A 19945-nucleotide genomic window follows, 5' to 3' on the forward strand; every position below is an offset into this window, starting at 1 on the left:
AAATTTTGTTGATTTTTACGCACACAACCTGTTTGTATTTATGCTTGTGTGAGATGTAAGTGACTTATTTCATACTCTTCATTTACATTAGTTTTTGGTCTTCGTGGAAAATTATTAAATGTAATAGATGTCTGGATGAAAGGGTAAGAGAATTGTGGATTGTGGGTGTGTGTAGAATAAAGATGATTATAAAAAAGAAAAGCATATTGGTAAAAAGTAGTTTAAATAAATAAAGACTGGCCTCCTAAAGAAACAATTATAAAAGTCTATTAAGTAAAAGAGAAACACTCATTATATCAGATTAGTTCATGTCAGACTAGTTATATATACTAACACACAATAAATATGTAATGTTGTTGCAACTTACTTATGTTCTATTTTTTAATATCTTTATTTGGAGCATTGTGTTATGAACCATAACATGTTTGTATCATAGAAAGTATGAAAAATAGATCATATCATTGATTCTTTTATACTCTTTGGCATTAGATCATATCATTCATTTGTTTATCATATTATTTGTAGCATTAGATCATAACATGTTTGGATAATAAATATTTTGGATCATACACAATTTGAATTGGATCATTATGTTGATTGATTTGTAACATTTTGATCATAAACTATTTGCATCATATCATTCTTAAATCATAAAATTGCGAATGATATATTTTTAATGTTATGTTTCTTAATCTATCGTTTGGTTGTGTTATTCATAATGATATATCATCCGAAGAACCCTAAGTAGTGGATGGGACATGTGCCCTTGTAAATAGATATCTTTTCTTAGTTTGTATAATAATTAAGTGCATTGTTCATTTGACTAATTTCTAGCAACCGTGTTTTTATGGTAGATTTTTTTTGTAAGCTCCAATCGGAGAGTTCTTTATTCTCCATCTTGATGCAAAACTTCCATCGAGCCATCATCTTCATATTTCGAGCAGCAGTCTGTATACATTGTCAATATCAAATGTCATATAGGCATAGAAAAAAATGAAAGCTTCCTTGTTTGTGTTATTGATATGCCTCACCTCTTAGAGATCTTGAGTTTGAGTACAGTTTCCACAAGAGACGTGGTAACCCTTTGATGTTGATATGTTGTTTAAGCATAAAGTCAAAGTATTGATGTAATTTAACAATATGTACATCTTAGTTTGTATATGAAAACGGGTGATATGCTGCATGTCTTTTAAAATGTTCAAGCATTTGACATTTTATATATTTTGACAAATAGGTTATATATAATAGATTATTATTTAGTTATAGGGCAAATGGTTTTATGCTTTGAGTTATGTCATCTTTTATAAGAAATTGTTTAGATCAGGTTTATCAATATTATATGATGCATATTTGTATACACAAAAAGTAGTTATGTGATTTGAATTATATTATTTTGAATATTATCATTTTGAACCATATAATTTTTGAATCATATAATTTTGAATCATTAATAGTTTTTCATATAGGTTTTAGTTCATATTAAAGTTTGGTTCATAATAAGTTTTGGATCATATCTGAGTTTGGATCCAAGTATAAAACTTATGGCAAATAGTGGTGAAGCAATTTCACAACTTGAATGTTCAAAGGTTATTTGCTGTTTGATGTATGATATGACCAGCACAAGACCTGATATTGTGTTTGCTGTAGGAAAGCTAGGTAGGTTTACTAGCAATCCTAGTACTTATCACTAACAAGCAGTAATGAGAGTGTTGAAGTATCTAAAGAAAACCATGGACTTTGGTTTGACTTATGTAGGGTTTCCTTCGGTTATTGAAGGATATTCAAATGCTAGTTGGATCACTAATGTTGAGGACTCCTCTTCTACGAATGGTTGGGTGTTTCTTCTTGGTGGAGATGCCATTTCATGGGCTTCTAAGAAACAAACATGCATCACAAACTCAAATATGTAATTTGAATTTATAGTCCTTCCCGCCACTGGAAAGGAAGCATAATGGTTGAGAAATTTGATCTATGAAATTCCTTTGTGGCCAAAGCTTATATCACTTATTTCTATACACTGTGATAGTGTTGTCACCTTGGAAAAAGCATATAGTCAAATGTATATTAGAATGTCGCGACATTTGGGTATTAGGCACAACATGGTACGTGAGCTCATTACTCGTGAGCTCATTTTTGTTAAGTTTGTTCGATCTTAACAAAACTTAGCTGATCAGTTAATGAAGGGGTTAGCTAGAGACTTGGTAAAGAAGTCTGGTGTAGGCACTGTTGTAAAAATCCCGACTAGGTCCCGATTAATCCTTAGGCTTTACCTAACCGATTAGAGGGCTCCTAGCGATTAATCCCTATCTACAAAATGTGTGAAGTAGTAGAAAACGATGAAATGTTAACAATTTGAATAAGTTCTAACTCAATAGAAACTATTTGACGAATGATTATTATTGTATTGATCATATTAATAATTTAGTGGTATTTACGAACTTTGTTATGATATTAGTCATATATAATTTTTTAAAATTCAACGAAATAGCAATTAATGGTCCGCGATTAATCCCCCGATTAATCCCCGTTTAGCCGATTAATTCCTTAACCCTAGTCCACCGACTCGCTAACGTCAAACGTTTTTTACTACTTGGTGTAGGGATGGGTTTAACTCTACTTTATCACGATCCAATATCCAAGTATTATTGTTATTCCAAAATCCTAACGATCAATCAAACAGAAGCAGCATCCATTAACACTGCTCGTGGTTGCTGGTGGAGTGAACAAGATTAAGTGAAGTGAAACGTAGGTGAAGTTGTGGGTTATCAGATTGCAGCATCTCCATGACTCCATGTTCTAGATCCCCTACTAGGGAAAACCTCATGGTCTTTACTCTTTAAATTCACAATAAAAACAGAACTTGCATCCATCGACAACGCCACAATCCCTACTATTGATGCATCAAATTCACCCTTCACCCACCCACAAAACCAAAGTCACTGCACTTATTTCTTCATTTATATTCCTGATCTCTTTCAAACAGATAATTTTCACCCAAATATCGCATTCCATTTTCTTCATGATATCAAACAATCAAACATGTCAAAAAAAAAAAGCTCGCTTTCAATTCATGATTTAGAGAAAAGAGAAGAAACAGGGAGAAACAGATCGGGGCTGGGAAGGGGAAGGCGTGAGGAAGAAGAGGATGAGCAAGTGAAAAACATCTGGGTTCATCTTTAAGATTTGTGTTCGTATTCAAAATACAACACAAGTCTTTCTCTTTCTTTAGCCAAAAATCAACTATTTAAAACCAAAAATCCCCAAAATCGGAACAGATTCGAGTTCATCTAACTGTTGAAAATCCAAAAACATCAAACTCTCATTCTATTTCTGAAACTAACTGTTTTCCCTTTTTGGTGGAAATGGGTGACAGAAAGAACGAGACGAGGGAGCTAGGTTTAGGTGATAATGGAGGAGAGGATGAATGAGAATTTGAGAAGATAAAGATTGTGTGACTGTGATGTTCTGATGCCTTTTTTTTTTCCCAAAAGAAAACAGAAATCAGGTATTTTTCATTGAAATTACATGTGGGCATCTTACATACGCTATTTTGGACAGGTTGGCATTTATGTCGACATAATGTCTATTGCCCCTGTAAAATATGAGGCCATACCTACTCTCATTTAAAAGAAAATATTATTTTGTAGTACATAACTACATACTTTTAAAATAAATATAGGGACCTTTTAAAAGAAAATATTAGTACATACTTTTGAAAGTACTATTTTGTAGTACAACTTCATCAACAGTCAACCAAAGTATCCTCGCCTTGTTACAACAAGCACTGCTCTTCTGCACAAGGATGGTAATGGCGGCTTCTCATCTCACCTCAGGTTTTGCGGTTGCCCATTGCTTAGTCTATCGATATTTGACAGACAGTTACTTAATTGATTACATAATATTCAAATTCCAATTAATTGCATTGCAGCATTTTCTGGATTCTCTCGGAGCTTACAATGCCCACAGAGGCAGGTTAGTTTTCTCTGTTCGACTGCATTAAACATTTCAACTCTTTTTTTTTTTTTTTTTTTTTTTTTGTCAAGTAACCATGCATGGTGTTGGACCAACTGCCGCTACCACTGAATGAAAATTTTGATCATTGTTTGTGGTGAGTTGGACATGTCCCATTTCCCAAACTGGTTTTCCGAAATGAATTAAGTTCTTTCCTATAAGATTTGTTTCCCTTGAACTTGAACGTATCCTTATATATATATATATATATATATATATATATATATATATATATATATATATATATATATATATATATATATATATATATATATATATATATATATATATATATATATATATATATATATATAAGGTTATAACCCGTGGAAACCACGGATGGTATGTTTATAATTATTATATAGACAAAAAGGAATATTGTTAATAAAATTTAAAGTCATCTAGGAACACTGAAGCATAACCAAGAGCCATCATCGAGAGTAACATCCTATTTTTGCTCCACAAATGAAAATAGCATGCTATTTTTGGTTTAAAAATAAAAATGGAATGTTATTTTTACCTAAAAAATAAAAGAACGTGTTATTTTTAACTTAGAAATGAAGCCATGCTCTTTTTTATATCAAAAATGAAAGCAACATGCTATTTCTACCATTATAGTTAACAGCTTCTTTGTAAACAATACACCATCTCTTCTCATAAAATATAGTACAATAAAATTAAAAAAAAATATTCCAAAAGGAAATAAACTACTCCATCTTTTGGTACACAAATCAACTAAATGCCTTAAAAGAGCACAAAAGTAAATTGAAAGAAACTTGGGTTTCCAAACCTCGTTCTTCCACTCAACAGTTACCCGATTAAATTTTGGATCACATCTTAGAACTACAAAACGCATTTTGTTGAATCCTACAAAAATTACAAATTCACACAATAAGGGTAAACGCAGTTAGAGAAGATAATTAATATTTCAAATCATAAAGCTTTTTGTTTTAGGAAACTATAAGAAAGTTGCTCTATGTCAAAAAAAAAAAAATCTTATTCCTAAAACTATAGAAAGTTTCTTAAAGTGTGAAGTTTCGTTCCAAGCTGAATTCACTAAATGTAATAACTATAGAAAGATTCTTAAAATGTTTGATGGGCCATAATTAAAAAGTTAAAAAAATCCATGGTTTTATTTTTCTTAATAAAGACAATAAAAAATCCAAATTATAATGTTAAATGATCTTATGAAGCATAGGTAATATTTATAAAAGAAACAAAAAATACAATATAAATTAGTTAAAGGATAGCAAGGTAAAAAAAAAATGAGGTCTTAACTCTTAATAGTAATAATAGATAAAGACACCATCCGGTTTGTAACTTCTTAACCCAACTGTTTAAACAAAAAGTTATCATTACATCTTCAAGAAACAACATTAGATTTAAAAAAATGTTGCAAGAAAGACTTAGACAAAACCTCCAGGTACAGAAACCGGTTGGACTTGGCCAAAAGAATCATGTTCATTTTAGTATCTAGACGTTGAGTAGCCTAGGATGCAACCAATATCAAAGTCCAACATTCTTCCTAAGTGGTTTCATTATAGAGGAACACCATGATTCAGACACCGAATATCGAATATAATAGTTAGATTATACCAGAAAAGATTAATTAGATTAGTTGCCCCTTATTCTATCTTGAACAAATGACGATTATGGTGTTGTTTTAATCTCTCATTTGAATAATGAATGCATAATTGCTCGATGCTATTTACCTAGAAATGTCAAAAAAGACTCATTGTTAAACTATAAAAAAATCTACAAAAAGGAGAAATGAAAATAAACAAGGTAAAAAACCTACATCAAATCAACCACTGGTTCAAAGTTAAGGTTCAATATGATGTTTTCATCTTTAACAACATATCTTTCAACTATACCCTGTAAAAATGACTTATTTATCTTTTATTTGTTGAAAATATATACGATTATTAAATTCAAAGTGATTTAAAAGAAGGGTGAATTTACGTGAGAAGTAGCACAAGTGACCACCAAGGATTCTATGAGAATGTTGACTCTTGGGGCAGGCCCTTCTAAATATAACACAACTCGGTCAAGCTTCTCGGGTAGCACAAATGTACCCTCTAACTTCTCCCATCTCTCTTTGGAAACAGAAGTCCTAAAATAAAAAAGCTTACTCTTCTAACAACTCCTGAAATTGTAAATCATATATACAGTGGCCCACAAGTGACTGAAATATGCATTTACCTTATGATTTACATATACTTTGTTTGTGATCCATGATATTCAAGTTTAAGGGTGGCGATGACATCAAAATGGCCATGGCCATGGCCATGGAGATGGAGATGTGGATGTTCAACCGAAACTCCAACATGTGCAATTAGTGTGTAAGTTAAACCCGGTGCAATTAGATGTGACACTGCTGCTATCCATGTTCCAGTCCGTCGATTTCTGTAAATTAAGCAATGTTAGTCATTGTGGAATCAGATCACATCAAAAATGAACACATACCCATAACAGATGGATTGTGAGAAAGGGGTGAGGGAGAAAAGCCACAAAAAAACTCATCAACCAATAATGAAAGTAGGCGATATCTATGAGGAATTAACACAAACACCTGGTGGGCGAAACTGATGGCTGATGGGTTCTTCATAACTTTATTGTTTTCAATATCTTATAAAAATTAAGCACATTTATTAAGAAACTGAAACGGCCTAATGTGAAATTTAAAATCAAAAAGAGGTTTACCTACGATGTGTGGAGCTTTGTGTGATCTTTAATAAAAAAAAATCTAAAAATGAAATTTTGAATAAAAAAATTATAAGATTGTTGATTATTCAGATTTTTAGATAGAGTACCATTTCAATTGATCAACCTAAACCATAATATATGGTAGATTTAATTGCAAAAAACATTAAATTTGTCTAGTTTTGTTAAAATTTAAACCTTCTCATACATTTGCACTTAATTATTGATGATCATCTTCATCAACACAAATCTGAGATGGGGTAAAATTCTTCTTATCAAGCTTATAGATAAAAATGAGCACAAATGAAATAAATTCACAGACAATTGATGATTATCCTATGTCACCTTCGTGATTGTCTTCTTGAAGCTCTTTAAAGTCTAGAACTCTGCAATTGAAGGAAGCAATGATTGTAGACATATATACAAATAATTGGTGGGTAAACCCCTAAAAAATCAAAAAAAATTCAGCTTACATCACTAAAACTAATTAGAACTGATACAAATCACAAAAATAAAGAAATGGGAAAGGGGGAAAGAAGAGACATACGTGAAAGGAAATGGAAAGAACTACGACAACCTTACCACTACAGTTGCAAAGATGAAATATCGATTAAGAGGTATCCCATCTCCAGTTTCTTAAAGCGAAAAAACATCGTGATCACAATAAAAGAAATGATTGTTTACCTCGTTCAGTCTTCAAGTCTTCACATTCAGAAACCCTAAGGTTGAAGAACATAACGGTGGAGATGAGGTAAAAGTCTTTTAGGAAAAGTTGCAAAAATAGTTGCAAAAAGTGAGAATTCTCTAACTTTTTCAAAAAGTTTATTTTTTCTTATATAAAAAGTAGCTTTTATAAGATTACCAAACATCTTTTGCCTTTTTTTTTCTTTTCCTAAAAGCTAAAAGATGTTTTAAAAGATAAAACAAAAACCTCCTGAGTCCTGATTTTATGGGATTGATGGAAAATTTTGACTGATATACGGAATCAAGAGGATATCATATGGCCAGATTGAGCGGACAATGAATTTTAAAGGGTCGAAGGGTATTTTTGGAACTTCAGTTAAAAGCTATTGGCGGGATAAAACGATTTTAGGGGCTAATAGAATGTCACCTGGAAAAATTGCTTTTATTTATTAGATTAGGGGATATATATATATATATATATATATATATATATATATATATATATATATATATATATATATATATATATATATATATATACACACACACACAACAACTAGCCTTAAATACAAGAGATTAATTAACAATACAAGTACTATCTAATCTTATCATTATCTCTAATATTAGTTCTAATATTATCGCTAATACCCCCCCGGCAAGCTAAGCGGTGGTGGACCAACACGAAACTTGGTACGAAAACATTCAAACAACGGGCACGGAAGACTTTTAGCGAAAATATCGGTTTGCTATAGATGGGTAGGAATGAACTTAGTGTTTAGTTTAGTTTTCCAGAGGACACCAATTCACGAATAAAATGATAATCAATATCAATATGTTTTGCTCGTTTATGAGATATGAGATTTTGACCAAGAAATAAGGCACTTTTGTTGTCACATAAAAGGGTTGGAACTGAATCGGCATGAAGCTCACATAGCAAATGGGTAACCCAAATAATTTCTGAAGCAATGTTTGTCATGGCTCTACACTTGGAATCACAACTAGAACGGGTGATAGTGGGTTGCTTTTTAGCACTCCAAGATACAATATTTCCTCCAAGGAATATAGATTGGCCATAGATTGAGCAACGAGTCTCAATTCATCTAGCCCAGTCAGCATCAGAATAACCAAAGACAAATGAAGAATGTGGCCAAGTAAAGTGAAATCCATAGGAGAAGGTGCCTTTAACATAACGAATGATACATTTTATAGCCTGGAAATGATCGATGGTAGGCGCTTAAAGGAACTGACTGACTTGATTGACAGCAAACGAGAGATCGAGACGTGTAATCGTGAGATATTGAAGAGCACCAACAAGTGATCGAAATAAAGTGGGGTCGTCGAACACAACACCTATAGTGACAAGGTGGTTAGTTGTGGACAACGAAGTAGTGGTGGGTTTTGACTCCAAAAGACCAGCACGAGTTAAGATGTCATGAGCATATTTGGCTTGAGTAAGGAAGAGACCATCAGAGGTGCATGTGACTTCAAGACCATGAAAGTAGTTTAGCCTACCGAGACCCTTTGTAGCAAACTCATTATTCAGACGAGTTATAAATGTGCGAATCAGTGTGGGATCATTTCCAGTAAGGATAATATCGTCGACATACACCAAAAGATAGAGAAGAGTAACGCACTGATGAAAAACAAACAAAGATGTGTCCGCCAGGCTACAGAGAAAACCAAGACTTATTAGAAAGGTACTGAGACGTTGAAACCATGCACGGGGAAGATACCCGGTGCTTCGGTTTGAAGATACCCGCTCGAGATCGAGTTATCATAGGGTGCGTTGGTGGGACAACCTGTGGAGAGAGAGCCAGAGGTGGTGAATTTGGTATCAGAGATTGAACAACCAGATCAACTGAAGGCTGCTGATCAGTTGCAGGTTGCGTAGGTGCTGATTGAGGAGCCGCAGAGACGTCGACACACGGGCAACAATGATCGGCATGGGAAGAGGCATGTGAACCTGTTTGTTGCGATGTTGGAGGAGAATCCGGTATGTAAGAAATGGGCAGCGATTCATCAAAGGAAGTGATTTGTAGAGCCTTAAGGGATGATGAAGATGAAGAGCCAGCATAAGGAAAAGTTGTTTCATCAAACTGGGCATGTCGTGTAGTGTAAATGCGATTAGAAGTAGGATCTAAGCACTGGTATCCTTTATAGTTTGTGTTGTACCCAATAAAGATGTATGGGGCACTTCTTGGTGCTAATTTGTGAGGTGAATAATCTCTTAAATACGGAAAAACACGACAGCCGAAAACTCGAAATAATCATAATTCAGCGATGAAGAGAATAATAACTCAAACGGCCTTTTGTTGTCAAGGAGCTTTGATGGTAACCAGTTGATAATAAATACCGCAGATGTGAAAGCACCGACCCATAATTGGGCGGGAACTTGTGCATTAAACAAAATTGCAAGGCCCGTTTCTGTTATGTGGCGATATTTACCTTCCACCCTACCGTTTTTTTGGGGAGTATACGGACACGAAACACGGTGATGAGTCCCATTACTCACAAAGGTTGTTTGACATGGTTGTTAAGAAATTCTGTACCACCATCACTTTGAAATTTTTTAACCTTGGAAGAGAATTACGTTTGGACAAAGGTTAAAAATTTTGTGAGAATCAACGGGAAATCAGACATGTGCTTGAGTGGATAGAACCATATCAACCTGGATAAATCATCCACAAAAACAACATAATACATATAGCCCTCTGTAGAAGGTATTGGTGATGGTCCCCATAAAGTGCAATGAATAAGGTGTAGGACATGTGAAAATTGTTTGTCATTTTCATTAAAAGGTAATTGTTTGCTTTTGGAGAGTTGACAAGAAGAACAAATTGTGGGTTTTGGCAATACTAAAGTAACAGATAAATAACCCAATTTTTCTAATAAAGAAACAATGTCAAAAGCTACATGTCCTAGTCTATTATGCCAAACTTCAAAATAAGCACTAGTCCTTTAATTCCGTAATGCTGCTAAAAACGTCTCATTTCCTTGCTCAAGTATGTAAACTCCTGCTTCACATCTACCTTTTGCAATGATTTCCTTGGTGGTTAGATTCTGGATTGCAAAAAAAGTGTTAGATAAGATAACGTCTACTGGTGAGTCATGAGTGAGTTTGCTAATGGAAAGAAGATTTTTAGTGATGTGAGGAACCACTAGAACATCTAATAATTTGAGATTTTTTAAGACATGAGAAGTACTGGTACTCGTTATGTTTAAAAGATTACCATTTACAACAACCACTTGATCGTTGCCAGCATATGAGGAGTGATGAAGATGTGTAGAGGAGTTTGTCATGTGAGATGAGGCACCTTAGTCAACGTACCAGTCTGATATGATAGTATTGTACTTGTTTTGAAAAGCATGAACAAGGTTTGCATCAACAGTTGAACTTTGCTGAAACGTTGGTAGATCAGGACATGAGGATGCATAATGTCCATTTTTGCGATACAGTTAACAATGGGGAGGACGTCTGCCACGCCCCCTGCCACCAGAAAATCCACCACGTGACTGAGAACCTCGGCCCCTGGTGTTTGACCAGCACTTAGATGAGGGTTGAGTTTGAACTGTGAAGGCAACAGTAGCAGTTGTGGCATGATTTTGGATCAATTTGAGGAAGAGCTCGTGACTTTCTGCATGTGAGAGAAGAGTATGGAAAGAGGGACATGGTATGACTGCTCGATGAGCAGTGCAGAATGACTCAAAGGCAAAATCGAGTCCACATAAGAACCAATGTACTTTGTCCATGTCTTCAACCGAGTGACCAACAACAGCTAATTTGTCACACACAACTTTAAATTGTCGACCAAAATCAGAAACAGAAGAATTACCTTTGGTCATTTGTCTCAGAGAGTCACGAAGGGTATGAACACGCTCCATGGAATCATGGTTGTAAGCGTGTTCAAGAGATTGCCAAACAACATGAGCAGTAGTGAGGTTGAGAGCTTCGGCCATGGCCTCTTCTGAGAGAGACGACTGGATAATTAATAGAGCTCGCTGATCTGAATCGACCCATGTCTGATATTCTGATATTCTGGGTTTGGACAAGGCTTTTTTTCAACTACAATAGTAGCAGGTGGAGAAGGAGTAGAACCATCAACATGGCCATATAAGATGTACAACAACTAGCCTTAAATACAGGAGATTAATTAACAATACAAATGCTAGCTAATCTTATCATTATCTCTAATATTAGTTCTAATATTATCGCTAATACTTCCAAATAAAGATGCAATTTTTTCTCATCTTCTAACTACATTTATTTATATTACAGAGACGGTGTAATAGGAAAACTGTTCATCAGAAGATATCAGCCAGCATTGATCTGAAGCCTCCTCCGTATGCACTGGTAGGCCTAATATGTTGTATGATGAGTTACATTACATTACATTATATGTGTTTAACTCTGTAATATGTATTTTTACTGTTCCTGTTACATGTGTGTGTGGTAGGATGCTCTAGAACCACATATGAGCAAACAGACATTCGAGTATCATTGGGGAAAGCACCACAGAGCTTATGTCAACAACCTAAACAAGCAAATTGAAGGAACTGAACTCGATAAAATGACATTGGAAACCATAATTTTGTCTTCATACAACAAAGGTGATATTCTTCCAACCTTCAACAATGCTGCACAGGTATCGTATGCCATTTGTTGAATTTTTTAAACTTACTTTCAGTGGTGTCAGATTTTAATGTAAATCCATTAATTGTTCAAACTCTTGGATCAGATATGGAACCATGAGTTTTTCTGGGAGTCTATGAAACCTAATGGAGGTGGAAAGCCTTCAGGAGAACTTTTGGAATTGATAAACAGAGATTTTGGATCGTTTGAAGGCCTAATCAATGAGTTGAAATCAGCTGCTGCTACTCAGTTTGGTTCTGGTTGGGCTTGGCTTGTATGTAAGTGGTTGTTAGGTTAAAGTTAAAGTTTGACACAAAATAAAATGCGCACCCATTAATGTTTTGATGAGTTTTGACATTTCTACCCTTGTGTTTCTTTCTAGACAAAGAGGATGAGAAGAAACTTGCTGTCGTGAATAGCCCAAATGCAATTAATCCTCTTGTTTTGGACTACCATGTGAGTTAAAAATTAAAGATAATAATTATAATATTTTTGTTGTTTTTTTTTTTTGGTAAGCATGGATTCACTAATATAAATTGGTTTCTTTTTCTTCTATTTTGTAGCCTCTTCTCACCATTGATGTTTGGGAGGTAACACGTGATTCCCTATTTCCCTTTCATTATAAAGAAATGAAATTTATGCCCCACATGGTGACACTGTCATTTTAATTGAAATCGATGGATCCTTAAAATTAAACTTTATAGTTTTGTATATATAATCATGTTCTTTTTACAAAAGAGTCAGCAGTTAAACAAGCAAACTATTTGACTGTTCATTAAGCATTTAAAGTATAAATGAACATCATATATAAACAATGTTTTTGCTAAAGTTATTGATAACCACTTTTTATAAGTTACGTTTAAAAACATCATAGGTCTTTGGTGTAAACAATGTTGCATAAGGAAATGGTCTTTCACAGTTTCACTCCTCCTCTCATATATTTTTTTTTAAAGAAATAAAAACAATATTAACTTACCACATAAAAGTATTAACAAATATAATTAAAATCAAAATATTTCATTTAAAATTAATTGACTTAATCAGTTGGAGTGAATTAGAGAAGGGAGTTCAATAAAGAGAAAGGGAAAGAAGAAACCGGAAATACTATTTCTTTTAAAATATACAATGCTTGTATTCACATATGGATCCACTTTGGATTTATATGTGGATCCACCCTTTAAAAATATAGCCTTGTTTTAATTAAATACAGGAGAGACATGGTAGAATTCTCCCTCTCCATATCCCCATGGCCATGCCAAATTGCCAATAGTCGTTTTAATTTTACACAATGTTTGTATAACAAACACCATTATATATATTTTGTTTTTTTCTTTTTCTTTTATAGAAATATCTAGTTGAAGGATCTATTGTGTAAACTTAAATTAAAACAATAGTGATCAATTGCGCATCATGATCATTAACCCATAAAGAAGGAAATTAAATTATATATATGACACATTCACTTTGAATCTAATATGTTGTTACTTGCAGCATGCATACTACCTCGACTTTCAGGTAAGAATGTGTCCCTTTAATTTACTCATTTAATCATATATAATATGTGTGTGTGTGATGAGATATGAAAGGTTGATTAGTGAAAATTGTATATGTTTTGTAGAACCGTAGGCCTGATTATATATCGGTGTTCCTGGATAAGCTTGTATCATGGGAAGCAGTGAGTTTGAGACTTGAAGCAGCCAAGATTTTGGTGGCAGCGAAGGAAAAATGAGATGGCTGCAATTGATGTAAATATACGCGATAGAGGCCCGAGAGTTTTTTTTTGACAATGAATGATATTTGTATTTGTATCTGTATCGTTATTTAACTTGTGTCGAAGTAATTGGTTTATGATGTCGTATGGTATGTATGATATTTATCGGATTACAAAGAAAATTTGAAAAAGTTATCAAATCGAAGGGGATGCAGCCTACTTCTTATTTAGTGATAAACTATTAGAAAATAAAAACTATTTACACACACACACATATATATATATATATATATATATATATATATATATATATATATATATATATATATTACAAATTTATTAGCGAAAAACAGAAAACTAAAATATAATATACAATTACACATTACATAATACATACATACTTACACATTACAAATCATACATAGCATGCATGTGAAAATGGTACACCTTCTAGTGGGGGTTAGGTTGGTCATTCTCCTAGTTATGTTAGTTTAAAAACAAATTTTCACAAATAGTCCTTATGATTTTGATTTTGTCCCAAAACAATCCTTATGAAATCTTTTTTCTATGAATGTTTCATTTGGATGAAACATTACACTTCAATGGTACTTATGACTAACATTATTAGTTTTCTGTTAAATTTAATATGAAAATAATATATTGTCTCTCTCTCTCTCTCTCCCTCTCTCTCTCTCTCTCTCTCTCTCTCTCTCTCTCCATTAAGAGCATCAAGAATGGCTTGTACCATCAATCAATTTGGTCCCTATCCTGTAACCTCATCTTTCTTGTCTCATTTTATGTTCTTGTTGCAAACATTGATTTGGCCACACCATAACCACCAATAATCACTACTTCTGCCAAAAAAATTAAAAAAAATCAAGCCTTCAAATTGCAACTCATCATCCCCATCTGTCATGTTCTTTGATTAATCTTATAATCGATAAGTGTGACCTACGATCCAACAAAAGATGAAGAAGAAGAAGAAAGGGGTGGGGTTGCTTCGACTAATTAATGTTCCCATATTGGCCTTTCTTTTGTGTGCATAATCTTGGTTGAACTACTTAGATGAGCTAAACATTGGTGATTATGAGTTAAGCACCTTAATGTTATTCAGTTCATAAATTCACCATTTTAAAATACTAAAATATCTAAAGAAAAAAACCAAGAAGTAACTAATTTTATAGAAATTCCCCCCAATAACCATTTATTTCTCAAGTCTAAATACGAAATGAGGACCTCACTATGGAATTGGGTAGACCTGACAAAACATGACACAATACGAACACTCGACACGAACCCGACATGCAATGTAACAGGTTTGGGTCAGAGATTTCGCCACATTTATGATCCGTTTAATTATATATTATTTATTATAAAGTTCATACTTTTATAAATATATCATGTAACGTCCTATTTTCACAACAAAAATTATCATTTTTATTAAAGTAAAGCTTCCAAATTATAAATCTATTATGAATAAAACTGTTTATTCCAAATACATTTATTGAAAATCAGAGTAATATTAAAGCACGTAATCTTCATTGTTGTTGATGAATGTGTCCAGTCACGTCTCTGCCTTCCCATGACGACCGATGATACCTGAAGCAATAAACAAATGGGTAAGCACAAGACTTAGTGAGTTTTCCCAAAAATACCCCATACAAGCATGCATAACAACCCACATTAATCATCGGATTGGAATGCCCAGGCTCCCATCAGTTCTCGGACTGGAATACCAACATGCAACGGGTTGAATCAGCCATTGGGCTAGAATACCCAAGGTTTGTTGGCCCACCGCCTCAAACCAACCACTCTTACCGAGCCTCCGTGCCTACGGGTTACAGCCTGCATGCACCGAGTATCATGGCCTACAGCACAAAGCAGGACTGCCTAAAACCACTACCACCATATGTCGACATATAAAAAATCAAGGATCAAGTAGGCACAGAATACAAGAAAACATCAAACATACAGCTCACTACCACCTATTAGTCCTCTATTAGCACACTATCCCGCTACCAGCTAACCTCCATGAAATGTGTAACCATAAGTAACCAGAGGTGAGATAGCCATCCGAACATACAATCCTAATCTAGAGCCACAACCAAACAAGGAACATGCTAGAAAGCCTATATCAAGAGTTCTCATGCTATCCTACATGGCTACATACAACCCCTAGGGCACTCCACTAGATGAGCCAACAAGTACACGTAGACATACATATCTACATATCACTACCGCATAGCAACATCTTATATACTAGAATACAGATCTAGCAGATCACTACAACATAAACAACATCTTATATACTAGGATATAGATCTAACAAATCACTACAACACGACAATATACTAAATACCAACAATCCAAGGAATATATAACCGTATATACTTAGAGGTGAGATAGACACCCGGACAAGTGATCCTACTCTAAAGCCACAACCAAACAAGGAACATGCAAGAAAGCCTAGATCAAAAGTCCTCAGTCTATCCTACACGACTATATACAGTCCCTATGGCATCCCTCTACTAAAGATAACCAAAACTAGTGGGACAACATTGGTTCCTTCGACTCACAAGTACAATGAGGCAAAAATCACATGAAATGAAGAACCCGAAAAATTGAGACGTGTTTCCCTTTCTACGTACCTAGCGTATACAACTTGATCTTATTTCTCTATTAAGTACTTTATCACTTAAGACCTTTTGTCCAAAACTCAGATCTAGACTCAAAACATTGACTTAAGTCATAAAGTTTTCACATTTATGAATTTCCATGGCTATAAATGGTCCAAAAGCTAAAACCTTAGTTATTAATCCATTAAGACATCATAACTTTTGCATGGAAGGGATAAAAGGACCAAGATCACATTTTTATGGTTCCTAATAGCTTTATAGTCCAACTTTATCCATTACAACGATCCCAACAAACAACTGGAGGGTTTTGAGCATTCTAACACTCCTAAGGTGTACATGCAACCCTAAATACATTGGATCTATGTTTTCTCTATTACACATGCAAACTTTCAATTTCCAAGGTATTACCCTAACTAGCATACAAAACTTTGATACTAGGGTAATAAAACAAGTTAAATAACATACCTTTTCTTGTAGCTTGTTGCTTGGAGCTTTAAGAGCCTAGCACCAATAATGTGAATGCATCAAGTGGAATCACAAATCATCACTAACACTTGGAATACTTGGAAGATGACTCCTTTGCTCACAAAATCAGTCTCAGGTAAGTCTCCTCACTTACTCTTACCTATATGGTAGGATAGTTGTAATATTATGACCAGTTGGGTCTAGCTGTTAAGTTATGTTATGTTATGTATATGTTGATATGGTAATTGCTTTACTAGGTCTGCTAATAGCCTACCCGAGTGTAACACCCCAAAGTTTGGAAAGTCAAGAAAAGAAGGAAGACCTCAATTTTAAGGGGAGACTCGGCGAGTCCAAGCGGGATCCGGGTCGAGGTGTAAGCGACCGACTCGGCGAGTCGGCCAAGGAGACTCGACGAGTTGGGTCTGAACGAGGAAAACCCTAAATCCGGGACTTGGAGCCTATTTAAGCGTCTCATTCTCCTTCCTAGGGTTCCTTTACTGCCTCTCTTCCCCAGAACACCAAACCCTAGCCACCATATCCGTTTTAGAGCTAGATCTTGCCTTGGAGAGTGCACTAAAGCTTGGAAAATGAAGAAAGGCTTTGGAGGTGCAAGAAGGGACTGTAGATCCGAGATTAAGAAGACATTTCAGACCAATTGGAGGTAATAAGCTGTTGCTTGGAATCCCTTTGCACCTATATCTATTCTCATGTGTGAGTTTTGGACATTTTGGCATGATAAGTAACCATTTCAAGTTAGAGGTCCAGATCTGAGGTTGCTACCTCAGATCCATGTTTGTTTTGGTCTAGAATTCCCTAATGTATCAGCCCTTGGTATGTTGAAGAAGTATGTTGGCTCGAAAAGCCACTGCATGGATTAAGGACTGAATAGACTCGGCGAGTCCTTCGAGTGGACTCGGCGAGTATCTTGAAGATGAGGAGGAACTTGACGAGTGGGATGAACAGCTCATCGAGTCGGATGAAGTTGGGCATCAACTCGGCGAGTTGGAAGAACAACTCGACGAGTTGGTTGAAGATTGCCTTGGACTCGGCGAGTCTATTAGTGGACTCGGCGAGTCAGGTCGTGAAACCTCAAACCCTTCGAGTTGAGACTCGAATCAGTGAGTCGGGTGGTGACTCAGCGAGTTGGACAAGACCGGACTTGGAACTAGTTGGACTCGGCGAGTCATAGAATGACTCGGCGAGTCGAGTCGCGAATAGAAAGACCCTGAGCTTATGAACTCGGCGAGTCATTATGAGGACTCGGCGAGTAGGGTTGACCTGGAAGGTTGACTTTGACCAGAGTTGATTTAGTTGACTGTCAGACTAAGTGTTATATGTATATTGATATCCCGGAGAGCTAGAGGAGCAGCGGTTCAGGGGATTGTCGAGTAGCAGCCAGAGGTTTATCAGCAGAGCTCAGCAGTTCAGGTGAGTTTCCCTTCAATAGGAACGGGTCTAAGGCCACAATGCCGGCCCGTTTAGCTAGCAGTAGTTTCCGAATTTGATCTAATGTAGTAGCTAGCATGTTTGATGCCTTCGTGGCTCAGACATGATCTATATGTTATGTGTTCCGGGCTATGGCCCGATGTAGTATGCAGTTTAGGTGTGTTCATGCTAGTTGATATGTTTATGCTATGTTCTGTCCAGTTAGTCCGGACTTCGGTCCGATGCAGGGGACAAGGTCCCAGTCAGCTTTCGGACTTCGGTCCGATGTAGGGGGCAAGGCCCCAGTTAGTCCGAACTTCGGTCCGATGCAGGGGACAAGGTCCCAGTCAGCTTCCGGACTTCGGTCCGATGTAGGGAGCAAGGCCCCAGTTAGTCCGGACTGCGGTCCGATGCAGGGGACAAGGTCCTAGTCAGTTTCCGGACTTCGGTCCGATGCAGGGGGCAAGGCCCCAGTTAGCCCGGACTTTGGTCCGATGCAGTGGGCAAGGCCCAGTATATGCTTTATATGTTATTGCATGGTATGTGGTAGCTTGGGGGAGCTCACTAAGCTTCATGCTTACGGTTTTCAGTTTTGGTTTTTGGTACTCGGTTTTCAAAAGAGGAGCTCAGGAAGATTGCAGAGCACACACCATAGTCAGTTGGCTTGGGAATGTTTGACTCTGATAATGATATTATGTTTTGATTTAATACTCGAAAGTTATGTTTGACTTATGATACGTTGTTATAAATCTAGTTTTAGTAATGTTTTAAAAGATATTTTTAGTCGTGATTTTTGGGTCGTTTCAAGTTGGTATCAGAGCCTTGGTTTGAGGGATTCGGGCGCACTTCTGAGTGTGCCTGAACTCAAACTAAGGAAGTGGTATAGAGTTTTCAAAAGAAAAATCGTAGTTACAAAAGAATTTTGAGAAAAGAAAACAATTTTAGAAAAAGTGTAAAGAAAAAGTAAAAAGAGTTTTGAAAAGAGAAAACGGTGTGGTGCATGCAATCAGCCGAGCTCAAGTAAGTACTCCCAATTTACCCATACAAGTTATGTTATGGTTATCAGTATCAGTTTTAGTATCGGTTTCAGTTTCAGTTTCAGTTCCAGCTTCAGTAGAACAGCATGCTAGAATAGGACTAAAGATCTAGGATGATGCCTTATGTGCCTGCTTTATGTGTTCAGCTTTATGAGAATTACATGCTAGTATTGAGTAGACAGTAGTAGGATAGCCTGTGTAGGTTATGCCTGATAGTATGAGCTTAGCATTGAATGTTAGTGCAGTTTCTTGTTATGAGAATGGTTTTGTCTGAGTACGTTTCCTTTATCCGAGTGCTGCTTACTTTGTGCTTTGTGGGACTCTGAGTGATGGGAGTTAGCCATTAGGTGAATACGTCACATCACATGTTATTAGGGTTGAATAATCTCAGAGTACTGGATTTGGCCCTACTGCGCAGCTCTCGTCTGAGTCTAACCGTTGTAGGGACGAGACTTTTACTCGAAGGATTATCCGAGCCTCATTGCATGTGATGGTATTCAGGTGGTGGCTAATTGGCATTACAATGAGGCCTTCAACAGCTGAGGACTGTTTGGGTAGAGTCAGAGGTTCCCTAGGGCAAGCCTAGGATGAGAGTATCAGAGATCAATATTAGTAGAAGTGATTTGGTGGAGTTGAGGTAACT

At 35.7% G+C, this 19945-nt stretch overlaps 1 protein-coding gene and 1 long non-coding RNA gene across 4 annotated transcripts; one reads left to right on the top strand and one right to left on the bottom strand.

Annotated features, from left to right (window-relative positions):
* The first annotated feature begins 3685 nt into the window (after window positions 1-3685).
* Window positions 3686-13969, top strand: LOC111905867 (superoxide dismutase [Fe], chloroplastic). Its single transcript, XM_023901600.3, is given in 10 exon segments — window positions 3686-3833; window positions 3929-3972; window positions 11675-11749; window positions 11853-12041; window positions 12135-12306; window positions 12411-12484; window positions 12592-12618; window positions 13520-13543; window positions 13647-13754; window positions 13756-13969. Coding segments are annotated over 10 exon segments (801 nt in total). The 5' UTR covers window positions 3686-3802; the 3' UTR covers window positions 13813-13969.
* LOC111905870 (uncharacterized) lies at window positions 4477-7626 on the bottom strand. 3 transcript variants are annotated; one of them, XR_008225385.1, is made up of 3 exons: window positions 7060-7626; window positions 6214-6417; window positions 4477-6124 (listed from the first exon to the last, which is right to left on the bottom strand). It is a non-coding gene; the product is annotated as an uncharacterized LOC111905870 (long non-coding RNA). The 3 variants fall into 3 exon arrangements; XR_006185715.2 differs by having other exon boundaries at window positions 4477-4878; window positions 5974-6417; XR_006185714.2 differs by having other exon boundaries at window positions 4477-6417.
* Window positions 13970-19945: the final 5976 nt, after the last annotated feature.

This window comes from Lactuca sativa, chromosome 8 (genome assembly GCF_002870075.4).
Source record: "Lactuca sativa cultivar Salinas chromosome 8, Lsat_Salinas_v11, whole genome shotgun sequence".
In the NCBI taxonomy this organism is placed as follows: domain Eukaryota; kingdom Viridiplantae; phylum Streptophyta; class Magnoliopsida; order Asterales; family Asteraceae; genus Lactuca; species Lactuca sativa.